The sequence below is a fragment of the Eleutherodactylus coqui genome, chromosome 1 (genome assembly GCF_035609145.1).
Source record: "Eleutherodactylus coqui strain aEleCoq1 chromosome 1, aEleCoq1.hap1, whole genome shotgun sequence".
In the NCBI taxonomy this organism is placed as follows: Eukaryota; Metazoa; Chordata; class Amphibia; order Anura; family Eleutherodactylidae; genus Eleutherodactylus; species Eleutherodactylus coqui.
The window spans coordinates 35083773-35101616 of NC_089837.1; the positions used below are offsets into that span (position 1 = coordinate 35083773).

General features: G+C 45.9%; 1 protein-coding gene across 1 annotated transcript in view; it reads right to left on the minus strand.

Moving 5' to 3' along the window:
• LOC136611806 (S-antigen protein-like) overlaps positions 1-17083 on the minus strand; it is a 28277-nt gene extending 11194 nt beyond the window's left edge. Inside the window, exon 1 of the mRNA XM_066591723.1 lies at positions 17063-17083. Within this exon, the coding sequence (XP_066447820.1) occupies positions 17063-17083 (21 nt within the window). The remainder of the gene's footprint in view (positions 1-17062) is intronic.
• Positions 17084-17844: the final 761 nt, after the last annotated feature.

A 17844-nucleotide genomic window follows, 5' to 3' on the forward strand; every position in this document is an offset into this window, starting at 1 on the left:
GCGCTTGCGCTCCAACACTTGCGCTAGCGACGGCTGGACTGTGCGGTGCGAGACATTGGTGGATGGGTCCGAGGACAGCGGAGGTGAGGGTGTGGGTGCAGGCCATGAGACGGTTGTGCCTGTGTCCTGAGAGGGGGGTTGTATCTCAGTGGCAGGTTGGGGCACAGGGGGAGAGGCAGCGGTGCAAACCAGAGGCGGTAAACGGCCTTCGTCCCACCTTGTGGGGTGCTTGGCCATCATATGTCTGCGCATGCTGGTGGTGGTGAGGCTGTTGGTGGTGGCTCCCCGGCTGATCTTGGCGCGACAAAGGTTGCACACCACTGTTCGTCGGTCGTCAGGCGTCTCTGTGAAAAACTGCCAGACCTTTGAGCACCTCGGCCTCTGCAGGGTGGCATGGCGCGAGGGGGCGCTTTGGGAAACAGTTGGTGGATTATTCAGTCTGGCCCTGCCTCTACCCCTGGACACCGCACTGCCTCTTGCAACCTGCCCTGCTGCTGCCTCCCCCTCTGAAGACCTGTCCTGAGTAGGCGTTGCACACCAGGTGGGGTCAGTCACCTCATCGTCCAGCTGCTCTTCCTCCGAATCCTCTGTGCACTCCTCCCTCGCACTTACTGCCCTTACTACTACCTCACTGCAAGACAACTGTGTCTCATCGTCATCGTCCTCCTCACCCACTGAAAGGTCTTGAGACAGTTGGCAGAAGTCCCCAGCCTCATCCCCCGGACCCCGGGAACTTTCCAATGGTTGGGCATCAGTGACGATAAACTCCTCTGGTGGGAGAGGAACCACTGCTGCCCAATCTGAGCAGGGGCCCAAGAACAGTTCCTGAGAGTCTTCCCGCTCCTGAGCATGTGTCATTGTAGTGGAGTGAGGAGGCTGGGAGGAAGGAGGAGCAGCAGACAGAGGATTCGGATTTGCAGCAGTGGACGGCGCAGAACTGTGGGTGGACGATAGCTTGCTGGAAGCACTTTCTGCCATCCAGGACAGGACCTGCTCACACTGCTCATTTTCTAATAAAGGTCTCCCGCGTGGACCCATTAATTGTGCGATGAATGTGGGGACGCCAGAAACGTGCCTCTCTCCTAATCGCGCAGCAGTCGGCTGCGACACACCTGGATCAGGAGCTCGGCCTGTGCCCACACCCTCACTTGGGCCTACGCGTCCTCGGCCGCGTCCACGTCCTCTAGCCCTACCCCTACCCCTACCCCTCAGCATGCTGTATTACCAGTGATTTCACAGCCAGAAAATAAATTGGCGCAAGCCTGCAGGCCAAATAGAATTTTTTCCCTGCTTTTTACAAGGAACACCCACACTGCGTGTATTCAATGAATACTAAGTTTAATAACTGTGTTGTGGCCCTGCCAATTTGTCCCAGAACTGCAGTGATGCAAAGTAATTCGCTACCTACAGCAGATCAGGGATTTCCCATGCAGGAAAAAAATTGCCGCATGCCTGCGGTAAAACGTAGCTGACTGCGTCTGATTTTTTTTCTGAACGTTCAGCGCACAGCACACACGTACACAGAGCCCTGAGTACTGTCAGAGGCAGGCCAAATAGAATTTTTTCCCTGCTTTTTACAAGGAACACCCACACTGCGTGTATTCAATGAATAATGCATGTCTTCTGGCCCTACCTACACAATTCTATCCCTGTAGTATTAATGCCGGGTGCAATGCTCTGCACAGCCGGTTTTGAGGGAAAAAAAAAAAAATGCAACACTGCTAACAGCAGCCTGGACAGTACTGCACACGGATAGATGTGGCCCTAGAAAGGACCGTTGGGGTTCTTGAAGCCTACACTAACTCCTAACACTCTCCCTGCCTAACCCCCACTTCTGTCCCTATTGCAGGGCGCAATGCTCTGCAGATCCAATTTTGGAAAGAAAAAAAAAAAATACAGTGCTAACACAGTACTGCACACTAGTAGTATGGCCCTAAGAAGGGCCGTTGGGGTTCTTGAAGCCTACACTAACTCCTAACGCTCTCCCTACAGCAGCTCCAGCACGATAGTACTTTCCCTCAGCTAAGTCACAAGGCATGTGTGGCGAGCCGCGGGAGGGGCCGATTTTTATACTCGGGTGACATCAGATCTCCCCAGCCACTCACAGCAGGGGGGTGGTATAGGGCTTGAACGTCACAGGGGGAAGTTGTAATGCCTTCCCTGTCTTTCAATTGGCCAGAAAAGCGCGCTAACGTCTCAGAGAGGAAACTGAAAGTAACCGGAACACCGCGTGGTGCTCGTTACAAGTAACGAGCATCCCGAACACCCTAATATTCGCACGAATATCAAGCTCGGACGAGTACGTTCGCTCATCTCTAGCAACGATGTATTATAAAAAAACATAATTTCCAAAAAAAAGGATTTTCATTGTGCAGAAGTGGAAGAACCTAAAAAAAACATATATACATATATAATTTTGGTATTGCTGTAATGGTATCATGCTATTCATGCCATTATGATTAACACTGTGAAGAAGAAAAAAAACACCAACAAAACTATGGCAGAATTGGTGTTTTTTAACCCTGCCCTCCCTTCCTGCTGCTCTCCAGAGTCCCGGCGTGGTTCCCACAGTCATCGCACACCCACAAAAAATTATCACCTAGTTTCAGGATTCATTAATCCCGCCTCCACGTAGCAATGCTTGCAATTGGTTCTTCAAGCGCTGCATTGATTGGCTGAGCTGCGGCTCAGCGAATTCATAAATATCGCCTCCACAAAGCGATGGTTATGATTGGTTCTTCAAGCGCCGCATTCTGTAATCAGAAAGTGAACCTGTGTGGGCAGCTAAGGACTGTGGGAAGTGCATCAGGGCTCTGGAGAGCAGCGGGAAGGACCTGGACTGATCCTGCTGTGTAAGTGACTCGGCTGGCCCACATCAAAATAAGAGATTCCCCGGAAAATAAGTCCTAGTGTAGTGGTTAACGTCCAGAGTTAAGAGGGCCACGCCAGAAGTATGCATGTGTTTTTCTTGTGCATTTGTGTTGTAAGTGTCTTCTACGTGAGTGAATTTGATGTGTATTGCACCTCTGCAGCACTGAACGGGTTAATGTCTGGGTTATGTCTGGAAAATGTATCTTGTTGTGTGTCACATGATGATGTTTTATATATGTGTATGCAAGGTTTAGTGCAATAGTCTTCTTGCAAAAGTTAGTCTTCCTACAGAAGTTAGTGAGTGAGGAGTCTGCAAGTAAGTTAACCCCACAGACACGGATTGGTCTGTGTGTGGACAGAATGGAAGAAGCCGAGCAATTCCCTTCTGCTTGGCCTGGAACTAGCCTACCCAGGCTATGCCAGAGCTGCCCCTAAGCACTGAGTGAGAGTGAGAGGAGCCACCATGCAGCGCTGAGTGCCTTTTTCCAGATGTGAGTGTTGACCGATAGAGAGCTAGAGAAGGAGAGTGGCTGGGAACAGAACCCCACAGATAACTAGGACTGTGAATTGTCTATCATCCTGTGAATCCTCCCTGTCACACTACCTTTGTGTCTGCACCGTTATTCTGCTGGCGTATGTAAAATTGGACTGTACATGGTTTTTCTGCAAGTAGACGAGCCTGACCGACCGTTCCCAGTTTTGCTCATAATGTTATCCCTGTGTGTGGATCTTATTTTCAACTACCGGATTCACCGCACGGAATGGTGGCGTCACGAGTGACAAAGGACTTAAGGTAAACCCCGTATTGGTTTACCCTGTGAAACTTCCCCAGCAGTAACTTGGTTGGGTCCCGTGCTACACCCAGGGGAGGAGACGGTAGAGCCTCATGACAAGGCCTCAATGTACCCCATTATCTCCTCGGTTGTGGGACCACTCCTCAGAGCACAGCTTTTGGAACAAAAATTAATATAATACCCTTCCTTACATTCGGGAAAAGACGGTATTATTTGTATTAGCAGATGAAATGTTTTGGGGCTCTGTAAGAGGGCGTCGTAAATGATGACACATTATCCAAATTACCGTATAATTAAATCATGAAAATAAATGGAAAACACAAACAGAAACTCCTCTACATTGCAGATAATGGGCATCGAGCGTCCGCCCGTCAATACTGATCTCAGTAAGATGGATGATTATGAGGACACGGAGAGTAATGACAATATAATGAAGGGACATAAAAGCTAAGAAACGTGTTAGCAGTGTATCATGTTCTAAAAGGGAGGCTGTAAGTTCTCCGGGGAAGCTGTTTCTGTAGCACCTACAACTGGGGTGTCAAACTCATTTTCACCGAGCGCCCCATCCACCTAAGGATGGCTTCACAAAGACGGATTTGTTCACGCAATATGAATTTCCTGATTATGCAGGCGCATTTGGATTGCGCAGGGAAAAAAATGCAGCTTGCTCTATGTTAGGGATTTGATGTGGACCTGCTGTGTTGCCCCAACCAGTAGATAAAACAGACCGGCAGGGCAGACAGCTGACTCTGGAAACCCAAATGCTCACCGCTGGAAGGCGTGACTTGGAATGCAAGGTGACCAGGGGTTCTAGTCCTTTGCTGGAAGCAGGAGATGGAAAGTCCCTGCCTATCAAAAGCAGAGAATTAGCCCTGACAAGGGCGGCCCTGCGCGGGAACCTAGGCGCAGATTAACCCTGTCAGGACTGATCACCAGGAAGCCAGGAAGTTGGATAAGAACCAAGGAGTGAGCAAGTTCAGGAACAGGCTGGAAGTACTTGAGCAAACAGAAGGCAGAGCATAAACTGCAAACACAGGAAGAAACAGGAGCAGCTGCGACACATGCATATATGAGGGCTCATACACCAACACTGCAGCGCAGGCTGTCAGGTCTGAGGCCTCTGCATAGTGGTGAAGAGATGACCAACAATCTGCAGCTGGGTGGAAGAAGCAAAACCAATTTAATCATGACAGTGTTGGAAAAAAAGCAGTCCCACATTCAGAACACAATGCCCACGTCTGCCCGACTAACACTCTACTTTTGCACACAAAAGGTCCCCATAGAAGTCTATGGGAGGTGCGCAAATGTGCACTCAATGTGTTTGCAAAAGAAATCAATGGGTTCTATTCTCTGCGTATTGCGTGCGCAAATATGTCCGTGTGAAGCTAGCCTAAAACTGTATTGTAAGGACCTATTCACACAAGCATTTTTGTGCAGCGTATTACGCGTTCAATTTTTGCGTACGTAAAGCACAGTGAATACAACCTACTGATGGATTCATTCACATGAGCATATATTTTCACGTGATGTATGATCATGTGAAAAAATATGCGGCATGTCCTATTTAGATGTGAATTCCGTACCACCATAGGCCATTGCAGGGAATGGTCCGGTGCAAATACGCAGTGAATACTCATGAAATTTGCATACTCATTGCATATTTGTGCACCATTTCAATGGCCGCATCAGCACTCTTTTTTGCACATGCAAATGTGAAGTATATTTGGGCACACAAAAAAATGGCAGAGTGGCTAAAAGACATGGGCGCAAGCAATTTTCGATCGTGCAAATACGTAGCATAATTACGCCTGTGTGAATGAGCCCTATAGTGGCCCCAGTAGTAACAGTGATTTCCATGACGTGTTGGTGTGAGCTGTATTCAGTCCTGTTATGTTTCATTTGTCATCTCGGTCTAGGTAGGTCCCTAGGTTCCGACGCGGGGCCATCCCCGTCGGAACAATCGCCCTGCATGCAGGCAGGTTTCATGTTTTCAAGTTTTCTCTTTAGAGTAGGAAACCATGAGACAATGAAGACCCTTGAAGTGGGCTCGCAGGCTTAAGTATTTTAGCCAAAATACGAACTTATACCTCATACATTCTATAGTTATTCCATCTGGCTATGTGTGCAGATATGCAGGTGAGTGTTTTGAGTGCTTGTTAGTTATGAGTTATGTCTGTTTCTTAGTTATGTCCGCTGTTTCCGCTAGAATTTTGCCACTTTGTGAGTATAATTGACATAACAGTAGTATTAGGGGTACCCCACAGTGGCTTCAAATGTCCTGTTAGGGGCCTTTATTTTGGAGAAACAGGACAAAAACTTAAAGCAAGAATGAGATCTCATTGATTAAACAGAGAAAGACAGAATTACCTGTGGCCAAGCATTTCTCTAGCCATGGACATGGCATAGAAGATATGAAAGTTATGATATTGAAAGGCAATTTCAAGTCACAAAGCCATAGAAGAATTTGGGATTTTAAATTCATAACAACTTTTGACACTTTTAATAGAGGGTTAAATTATTCACGAGGATTTATGCGTGATTGGGAAGAAAGAGAAATCTATAGCACAGATAACACTGCTGGCCTGGTCACCCCTCTAACACTAATTCAGGGACCATAAAACCTTCACTCCCTTACCAGTGACTATTCAAATCAATGTATGTGCCTTGTCACAAGTATGAGTGCATAAATATGCATGCCTCTTCGGATCCATTTCATTATGCCTTGATGAAGGACTTGGAGTAAAAGTCCAAAAGCTTGCATCAACATCATGTATTTTTGTTACCCATTTAAAAGGTATCATATCTACAAGATTACTTGGTTTCTCTTACTGGGAATAATCACATTTTGCTCTACTGGCTAACACCGTAACAAACTTTTTTGTTTTTATAAAACACACCAAACTTTACTCAGTGCTTTTCACTCCATAGGAGGGCAGTGGCCTCAGTAGTAATAGTGACCCCCACAGTTGCCCTAGTAGCAGGGGCGTAACTAAAGGCTCAGAGGCCCTGATGCAAAAGGTGAGCTGGGGCCCCCCTCTATCTGTATCTGTACCCATACCTAAACCATGCTGCACAGAGGCATAACTTGAAGCTCCTATGCTCCAATGCAAAACTTGTAACAGGGCCCCCAACTATAATGCTTTATTCATAGTACTGGGCTCCCTATATGGAGAAGAGAGGCCTTATGGGCCCCCTAAGGCTCCTGGGTCCAGGTGCAACCACATCCCCTGCACCCTCTACAGTTACGCCCCTGCCTAGTAGTAATAGTGACCCCCACAGTTGTCTTAGTAGTAATAGTGACCCCCATAGCAGCCTCGGGGGTAATACTATCACTACTGCAGCTGATATAGGGAACACTATTACTAAAAGTGTCCCGTATATTCACCCCAGTAGTAACAGTGACCCCCACAGTAGCCCCAGTAGTTATAGAACCCTCCCCCCTGAACCCATATACTTACCCCCCACCTGGTCTTCCGAGTGCTGCTGCTGCCGGAGGAAGTCTGTGTGCCCGCAGCAGCGCCTCTTTCCCTGACCTCTTCTCTTGCAGAACTAAAAAGAGGAGGCCAGGGAGGAAGATCCTGGATGCACACACTGCCATCAGTGTGTGCATCTGGCCGTGGCGCCGCAAAGTGATTACCAGCCGGGGAGCTGCAGTACCCCGGCTGGTAATCACCTTCTTGGTGACCAGATATCCCGAAAGCAGGGCAAAGGAGTCATGGGGAAGTGAGCAATGGGGTGAACAAAACACTGCACAATTCTATCAAAAAACAACACATCTGGGAACTCATTAAGCTATATACCCATATAAATTGGGGTGTTAGTCTGCCACATAAAAATAAACATGCCCCATGTGCGCAAAAACTACAGTAAAATGCATCTATATGTGCACAAAAATACCTCACACATAGCACAGATATGTTGCGTGTACTAAAGCGCATACCCCCATGGGAAGCCGCCTTTAGTCTGCCGCCTCTCCTACACTTGTTTGATGGCTACAACTACAATTCTTTATATCCCAGATATGATGACTGTGGGTAGTCCCACAAGAGGGAGCGGGGCTTTCCTGTGCATGGTTATATTAGCTCGGGTGAATAAACTTGTTCGCACAATTGAGCACATCTTCCGCATGGGCCCCTTCTGCACTGGTGCTGCATTTACATACTGAGCTTAGTTTTGGTGCTGTATTTATGTTATGAGCTTGGTTCTAGTACCGTACTTTGGTTCTAGTACAGTACTGTGGTTCTGGTGTGAGTATGCCTATCACTGCAATATATAACACTTTTTTTCTTATGACCGGCAAGTGGGGGGGGGGGAGCACCAAAAAAATTTGTACATGACGCCAACTATCCTAAGGCCGGGACCGATTGTGCAGTTACAGCACTGAGTCTTTACAGCCATTGACAAATCAGCTGAATATTGTCTGCAGTGAGAGCTGCCAGAACTCCGTGCTTCGTACTTTCTCTAATCATTAAGCATAGAAAATCAAGCAGCGATTTCTCATCGGTGTGAACATTTCTCAGCCCATCTGTACTTCTCAATGAGACTATTAACCTGTGACACATTGTCTCTACTCAGTGTCTTAAGAATGACTGGACTTCTCAGTAATTGCACCTCCATGCACTCGGTAACAATGTCTTCACCTCCTTCAGTGATACATAATCATATGATACAATGGTGTAAAATGGAGCACCGTGCCGGTCAGGTTAGTGGAGGCAACGTAGACTTTTTTCTCTATCATTTCAGGAGCCTGCATGTGGCCACCTATCACTTTAACCGACTCTAAGAGGGTGTTGCATTGCAGATGGACATATTTGTATATTTTTCCTTTAAATTCTGTCGTTTGGAAATGTTTGATTTAACACTCTGCCCCCTGGGTGTTGGGAAGGACAACCTGTGGCTGGCACAATGCGCCAAGTGGCCCCCATCACTCTGTCAGGATAGAAACATTGAAATTAGACAGTGAGTGTCTTTGAAGGGTCAAGCCTAAGGCCTACGAGCAAGTATGTGCTACTGAGGTCCAACAAATGTACCACCCCAATGTCAAGGGAGAAAACTAAGCACTGTGTAAACTTCAATAAACCCATTAATCTTGATGATGGATGTGGGCTTTATTACTTTTTTTGGTGGTGAGACCAAGCTTGGGAACCAGAAAGAGCACCAGTTAAAAACAGCAGGAGAAAAGGAGTTGCTGGAGAGACCGATCTTGAGTGGCCAGGGCTGCACGGATGACATGGATGCAAGGTTTTTCCTGAAGAACTCAGAGGCTCAGACCTCAGGAAGACCTTGGATCCCTGAGAGATTACAACATGTAACGTAGTGTTTGTGGGTCCACCGAGTCGTCCTGCCGAATGGAACCACTCTGCAGGATAGACAGCTGACACCAGGTGAAGACCGAGGAAATGTGGGGACTCGGTACAAAGAACGAGTATGTGCCTTACCCTGAACTCCGATGGACTAGATATCCTTGTCCTGGAGATACTCCTGGTGGTGGAGAGATCCAGGCCACCTTTCCTAACCCTGACTCCTACCTACCTGGTGGGGAATCAGATGCACCGAGCCGCGCGGATATGCAGGAGTGGATGAAAAATGGAAACCGGAGCTTGGCCTGTGCAGAGATCACAGATACAGAAAATAAAGAGACAAACAAAACCCAACAGTAAACAAACAGGGAGCTGGGAACAGATAAAGACACAATATAAACTACAAAGAGCTGTATACAGACAGGGTAGCTACACCAGCAGCTTGCGAGCAGTCATCCAAGGAATGAACAACACCACCAAGCATTGTGAGTGAGGTCTGGGGGGTTTACATAGAAAACTGATTACAAATCCCCACAAGATTGGTGGAGGAGCTAGACACAGTAACCCTGTGAATGCTGGAAAGAACAGAAGCAGACTCAAGAGACAAGACGCTGCTTTGGTCTGCTGGACCTAACACAACACCTGTCAACTGACCCCAATCCTGGAGAGTTGGACACTGCCCTGGACCATGTGTCACAATAATAGGTCAATAATGACAGATCTGCAAGGGTCCACCGCTTGGGACACCAGATAATCAGCATTTGAGAAGCTGCTATGGAAAGCTTGAAATTTTTTATAGTGCAGTGCCTCTTCAGTGGAAGAGAGCTGCAATACCAAAACAGGCCACTGTGCTACAAATAGTGTACTGTGGAATCCAGTGATCTGTAGAAGCTTTTCAACAGTTGATCCGCGAGAGTCCTCAGCAGTCCCCGTGGTCCACTACTAATCTGAAAGCCAAAAACAAATAAACAACTGAAGAGGGACATAAAATAAAGATTTAGCGGCACAGGGATCCTCTTGGGAGAAACGTGTATGGTATATCGACAACATGAGTGACTTGTCTGGAGAATGACCATTAAAAGAACTTGTACCACTTCTAACTATATTAATGACCTATCCTTAGGATAGGTCATCAATAGTTGATTGGGGCGATCTGCTGCCCAGGACACCCTCTGAGCAGCTGTTTCTTCAGGTCAATCGTCTGTTGCATGAAGCAGATAGCTCCGAACATTGTGCAGTGGCCTAGAGTGGTACTGTGAAAGAGCTGGTGTGGCGCAGCATCCAGGTCATCAGGATCAGACTTATAGCCAGTGTGGTCACTGGGGACAAGGGTCTACCTGTAACACGGTCATCAGGGAAAACTTTGTATCCACATCATCAGCCCAGCTCCAGCTCTTCAGAACTCTCACTCACCGCACTGCCTCCCGCTTGTACCAACCGATTCTCAATATCAGAGTTGCAGACGCAAGAATGAACCGGGACAGTTTCCATGCTGCAGTCAAATGATTTACTGATCAGAAACGGTAAGTTTGTTTACTCCACAAGTGCTGGAGGAACAAGCCATGGACCGCTTCCCATTCTGCTTCCACTTGGCCATAGGCTGGTTTTGGTTTCACTATAGCTTACTCTTTCCAGGGGAAAGGGCACTATCCTCCATTATATACCACACTCTAGTTCCACGGATGACAGGGACATTTGACACATTGTGACAGGCAAGGGGGACACCGTCTTAAACAATATATTGAAGCAGTATGAGTAATACTCATCATCAATATGACATCCTCATACAACTGCAGGCTAAGCCACATTCACTGCACAAATTACATAGAGGTCTGCTTCCTGCAGGAGCAGCTGATGGGTGGGAGTCCTGGGCGGCAGACTTCTGCCGATTAGCCATTGATGACCTATCCTGAGAGTAGATCCTAAATAGTTAGAAAGTGTCAACTAAAGAAGTCTTCTGGCATGAACCTTCAATGGAGGAAACCGGCGAGGTTCCTTAGGCTTCACAAACCGATTGATTCTTAATGGATCCTCTTCTCCGGTTAAAAAAGTAACAGCGAGCTTCAACATAACAAAGTTAAGAATCTGAATGACGCATATTACATTTAGTGAATTCTTCATCCGTGAAGCCGAAGAGAAATTAATGGGATCACAGAATTCATGAGAATTATATATTGTGCTCTCCTCCAGAAAATGCTAAATCATTAAATTGTTCGTGCGGAAAGATGAGTCAAAGAAGACTACGTCAATGGGGCGTGGAGGAAGACATTTTTCTAGACAAATAGGCCTAAATGAAGTATAACGGTGTTTTACAATCCAACACCCTCGAGTTGTGCCGTAATATGTATCAGTCTTTGATTAAAATCCAGACAATTACTCCTGCCGCTGTTTAGACCAAAAATATATCCCTGACGAAACCCGGAACTTACGTCTGAGATTATTACAAACTTACTTAGATTTCCAAAGTCCTAAGAAATTACGCCGCTACTGAGACAAGAAGTGTTACCCAGTCCTTAGCCCCATATTGGCAACACCAGTGATTACAAGGTGGCTTGTGTTACGATACAGCCGAGCTCAACCGACTCCCATAAATGTCAATGGGAGTTATACAAAAAGGTAACACAGAGAGCTACGCAACATTTATGTAATTATCATTGACATTGTTAAAGTAATCACTTTATTTAGGTGATATTCAAGGGATATCGTAGCCGTAGCAATCAGGTATGCCTATTTAGTCTTCGATGCATCGGAGAAGAAAATAATGAGAAACATGCAAGTGATGTTTCCATGTTCTTCTGTTTTATTGTTGCAATGTAAGAGGTCATAAAGGGGGGCATCCACCACAAAGTCAACAATTCAAAGTTTACAGCATGTGTAATACTTCTCTCTTAGTAACACATTACAAAGGTTAATTATGTCAAAGCTGCATGTTTAGCATCTGAGACCCTGTTAGTAAAACTACAATATGTGTCTTTTGTACACGTACGTCTTGCTATGCAGACAGCACAAATTTTATGCACACGACACTACTGCATAAAATATAATGCAATACTTTCACAATGTGTATGGGAGTTATGGAAACTGCGTAGCACGGTGTGCTTAACTATTTCAATGTATTTCTCTATTCATCATTGGAGTTTTGCCTTAAGGGGAACCGTTCATTCCCTTGTTGTGTACAAGTGTCTCAGACAGCTTTAAGTAAATATCGCCGATGCACCAAGAGTTGCTGTTTTTTTGTTGAATCAGCCCTTTCTTTTAGAGGTGTTCTTTTTTTATTGTTCGGGTATTCTTCTGGACAAGTTTGCACCAACTGTACATTGCTTACCGTGTATGCTAAATGCTGTGGCTATTAGATATAGTAAGACCTTACTACTAAACATTAGAATGTTGCATAACAGTTATTTATTTCTCATCTATCTCATTCAAGTACACTTTGTCAAAAAAACATTCGCACCCCCCCTAGAAGAAGTTGTCATTTTACTGCAAGACTCGGAATGCAGTTACATCTCAAATGCTGAGAGTTGTGGAGTAATTAGATGAACGGTCTTGTCACCGGAGGCCCTAAAAGTGGTGTTCCCCTTGGTCTATAAAAGGCTCTCGGAGGCTCCTTGTTTGTAGTGACCTCTTCTTCCGCTTGTGTACAGCTTGTTGGCCGCTAGACGCCTGCCGGTATCACATCTTGTATCCAAGCTAGAGTCAGAACAACAGGGTACTAGAGCCTCTATGCCCAACCGTATCACAGCTTGTATCCAAGCCAGAGGCAGTTCAACAGGGTACTAGAGCCTCCATGCCTGCCCGTATTACATCTTGTATCCAAGCTAGATTGGGTACAACAGGGTACTAGGGCCCCCATGCCCCTGTATTCACATCTTGTATCCAAGCCAGAGACAGTACAACAGGGTACTAGAGCCTCTATGCCCACCCGTATCACATCTTGTATCCAAGCCAGAGGTGGTACAACAGGGTACTACAGCCTCCATACCCACCTCTATCACATCTTGTATCCAAGCTAGAGGTGGTACAACAGGGTACTAGAGCCTCCATGCCTGCCTGTATCACATCTTGTATCCAAGCTACAAGTGGTACAACAGGGTACTAGAGCCTCCATGCCCCCCCGTATCACATCTTGTATCCAAGCTACAGGCACTACAACAGGGTACTAGAGCCTCCATGCCTGCACGTATCACATCGTGTATCCAAGCTAGAGGTGGTACAACAGGGTACTAGAGCCTCCATGCCCCCTGTATCACATCTTGTATCCAAGCTAGAGGTGGTACAACAGGGTACTAGAGCCTCCATGCCCCCTGTATCACATCTTGTATCCAAGCTAGAGGTGGTACAACAGGGTACTAGAGCCTCCATGCCTGCCTGTATCACATCTTGTATCCAAGCTAGAGGTGGTACAACATTGTACTAGAGCCTCCATGCCCCCTGTATCACATCTTGTATCCAAGCTACAGGCACTACAACAGGGTACTAGAGCCTCCATGCCTGTGTGTATCACATCGTGTATCCAAGCTAGAGGTGGTACAACAGGGTACTAGAGCCTCCATGCCTGCCTGTATCACATCTTGTATCCAAGCTAGAGGCGGTACAACAGGGTACTAGAGCCTCCATGCCCCCTGTATCACATCTTGTATCCAAGCTAGAAGTGGTACAACAGGGTACTATAGCCTCCATGCCCCTCGTATCACAACTTGTATCCAAGCTACAGGCACTACAACAGGGTACTAGAGCCTCCATGCCTGCGCGTATCACATCGTGTATCCAAGCTAGAGGTGGTACAACAGGGTACTAGAGCCTCCATGCCCCCTGTATCACATCTTGTATCCAAGCTAGAGGCGGTACAACAGGGTACTAGAGCCTCCATGCCTGTGTGTATCACATCGTGTATCCAAGCTAGAGGTGGTACAACAGGGTACTAGAGCCTCCATGCCCACCTGTATCACATCTTGTATCCAAGCTAGAGGCGGTACAACAGGGTACTAGAGCCTCCATGCCTTCGCGTATCACATCGTGTATCCAAGCTAGAGGTGGTACAACAGGGTACTAGAGCCTCCATGCCTGCCTGTATCACATCTTGTATCCAAGCTAGAGGCGGTACAACAGGGTACTAGAGCCTCCATGCCCCCCGTATCACATCCTGTATCCAACTAGAGGCGGTACAACAGGGTACTAGAGCCTCCATGCCTTCGCGTATCACATCGTGTATCCAAGCTAGAGGTGGTACAACAGGGTACTAGAGCCTCCATGCCTGCCTGTATCACATCTTGTATCCAAGCTAGAGGCGGTACAACAGGGTACTAGAGCCTCCATGCCCCCCGTATCACATCCTGTATCCAACTAGAGGCGGTACAACAGGGTACTAGAGCCTCCCCACAAGGGGTCGGTTCTGCACAGTAAATTCTCCTTTTGCTCTGATATTATAATACTTATAACGTTACAATCACAGAGAAGGTTTCATCCCTCTGATAACTCCATGAAGGTGCTTGATTTTTCCTACAATGAGTGTGTATTTACATGTCGCTAGCCGTTGTAATAAAAATCTATCCGCTTCTTGTCCTGAACCCTGTGTCGCCGACCGCCTACCGCAGCACAAGGACCATTAGCATAGAGTGAAGTCTGCATTGCTGATACCGTAAAGCTCGTGGCTAAATTGTATTTAAATAATTCAATAAAAGAATTTTTCTTGCTTTGCCAAGAAAAAAAAACCCCGTTCTTTGTGCTTTACAGATTTTTCTTCTCATTTCCGTTACCAGACAATCCAATTACTCTAATTGAGGGAACCAATTTCAGGCTTCACAGCTTCTGGAAAAAGAGGAAAAGGTGTCCGGGATATCTACAGACTCATCCTGCAGATACAATGTTATGAATCTATGTAATATGCCATTTTCCCAACACATAAGTGATCTATAAAAAAGCAATATGACTTCCAGCGCTGCGCAGCAAAGTAATAGCGTCTACTCATCTGTGCGGTGTGAGGAGGAAAGGTCAGGGCAGCAGGGCACTGAAGAAATGGATTGTCTGTGGCATACAAGAAGAAACATTCCTCATCTAATGCAAGGCCAGAGAACACAGCTAGAATGTAGTGTGGGTCCCACAGCAAGGACTGGGGGGAAGGGGGGGGGGCAGATTGTTTTTTTTAAATCAGATCTTTTATATTGAAATTATATTTTTGAATACAATTGTAAATGGGGGTTTGGGTAAAGAGGTGTAACACTGATAAATGTGCGGTTCTGCACACGGGCAGAGGAAATCCATGTCACCATTACACACTAAAGGGGAAACCACTGGGGAACACCGACATGGGAAAGGACTTGGGGGTTTTAGTTACTTGAGCAACTAGCGTCAGGCAGCTGCTGCCAAGGCAGTAGGATCATGTAGTGTATCAGAAGAGGTCTAGGGGTACATGATGAGAACATTGTTCTTCCTCTTTACAAGTCACTGGTCAGACCACACATGGAATATTGTGGACAGTTTTGGGCACCAGTACTCAAGAAGGACATATCAGAGCTTGAGCGAGTACAAAGGCGGCAACTAAAGTAATAAATGGAATGGAGGGACTACAATACCCAGAGGGGTTATCACAATTAGGATTATTTCGTTTAGATAAAAGATGGCTGAGGGGGAGACCTAATAACTATGTATAATATATCAGGGGACAATACAGAGATCCCTCCTATCTATTTATACCCAGGACTGTAACAAGGGGGCGCTCTAATAACTATGGACAGATATAACAGGGGTCAGTACAGAGATCTCTCCCATAATCTACTTATACCCAGGGCTGTAACAAGGGGGCGCTCTAATAACTATGTATAATATATCAGGGGACAATACAGAGATCTCTCCCATCATCTATTATACCCAGGACTGTAACAAGGGGCGCTCTAATAACTATGTATAGATATATCAGGGGACAGTACAGAGATCTCTCCCATCATCTATTTATACCCACGACAATAACAAGGGGGTGCTGTAATAACTATGTATAAATATATCAGGGGACGATACAGAGATCTCTACCATCATCTATTTTTACCCAGGACTGTAACAAGGGGGCGCTGTAATAACTATGTATAGATATATCAGGGGACAATACAGAGATCTCTCCTATCATCTATTATACCCAGGACTGTAACAAGGGGGCGCTCTAATAACTATGTATAATATATAAGGGGACAATACAGAGATCTCTCCCATCATCTATTTATACCCAGAACTGTAACAAGGGGGCGCTCTAATAACTATGTATAATATATCAGGAGACAGTACAGAGATCTCTCCCATCATCTATTTATACCCAGGACTGTAACAAGGGGCGCTCTAATAACTATGTATAGATATATCAGGGGACAATACAGAGATCTCTCCCATCATCTATTATACCCAGGACTGTAACAAGGGGGCGCTCTAATAACCATGTATAATATATCAGGGGACAATACAGAGATCTCTCCCATCATCTATTATACCCAGGACTGTAACAAGGGGGCGCTCTAATAACTATGTATAATATATCAGGGGACAATAGGGTTTTTGTTTACTTCTAATACATTTTATAATTGAAAAATGTTTTAGTTATTTTTTTTTTTCTTTAGTCTACATAGGGGACTTGAACTTCTGATTATTTCATTGCTTGTACATTATACTGCAATACTTCAATAATACAGTAGATGGTAAATTTAACATCTTCTAGGGGTGGAAAGAAATCCATGATGGGCCTGAAAGCCTTCAGATGGTCCCAGGCTGACATAACACCTGAGTGGACTTCCTCAATCTCATAACGAGAAAGGGGAAGGGGGGCATTTTGGGAAAGAGAAGGAGTTCCCTCCTCTTATCCAGCCATTTAAGTGCCACAGTCAATGCTGACCACGGCATCTAAAGGGCTAGCGGCCAGCATAGGAGTTACTACTGACCCTGGTGGCCAGGTTGGCTGTCTTTCTTAACCGACACCCAATGCATATGGGGCAGGTTCAGCTTCTAAGTCCGCTCCATACAAACACCATGCACATGTATGGGTGTCATAAAGGGGTTAATTTGTATAACTTTATGTAGCATCCAGAAGACTGCTGAGATATGGGGACAAAACAGTACCTTGTCATAAAACAAGGCCATGGCGTCAATTGGGGCATGTATGGTCCTGTGCTAGTTAGAGCAGGTGATGAAAGGCAAACAACCAATCAGAGTCTCCTTCAGATGCTAGATCAGCGTTGAAAGCTGAAGCAGATCAGAGAAATAATAATATGCAGAATTGATCCCATTGTTTGCCTAAATCCCTTTTTCTTTCACGTGCATTTTGCATGCGCAGTGAAAAATGCAGCATGCTCTATTTTTGTGCGCATTTGAGCACCAAGGGTCCCCATAGAAGTCTATTGGAGGTGTGCAAATGCACAATACGCTGCACAATTCTATAAAAAAAAAAGAACACATCTGGACCTCATTAGGCTAAATAGCCAGAAAAATCAGGGTGTATTCGTATGCAGTGCGCAAATAACCATGCCCTACATGCGCAAAATGTACATACGCACACAAATTAATAAAGTCAATATGTTGCACTGAAGAATGTGCATTTGCTGTCTGATCACGGTTTGACTTCACCGGAAAGTTATGACTATTTTTGTAGAAGTTGATCTCGGAGAAATGCTTCACTTCCTCTGCTGTGAGATGCCAAGGGAATGGGTGACTCCTGCGTTCGACCTTGGGAGAAAACATGCTGCACTCCTCGCTCTCACTTTCTGACATCCTCCTCCTTTTTGACTCTGACGACGACTCACTAACTGCTCTCTCCTCCTCTATTTATCACCACCCTCTTTCCTTCCCGCACTTTCTGAACTCCTCCTCCTGCATAAGGACTAATAGAGCTGCTTCCTTGCCCT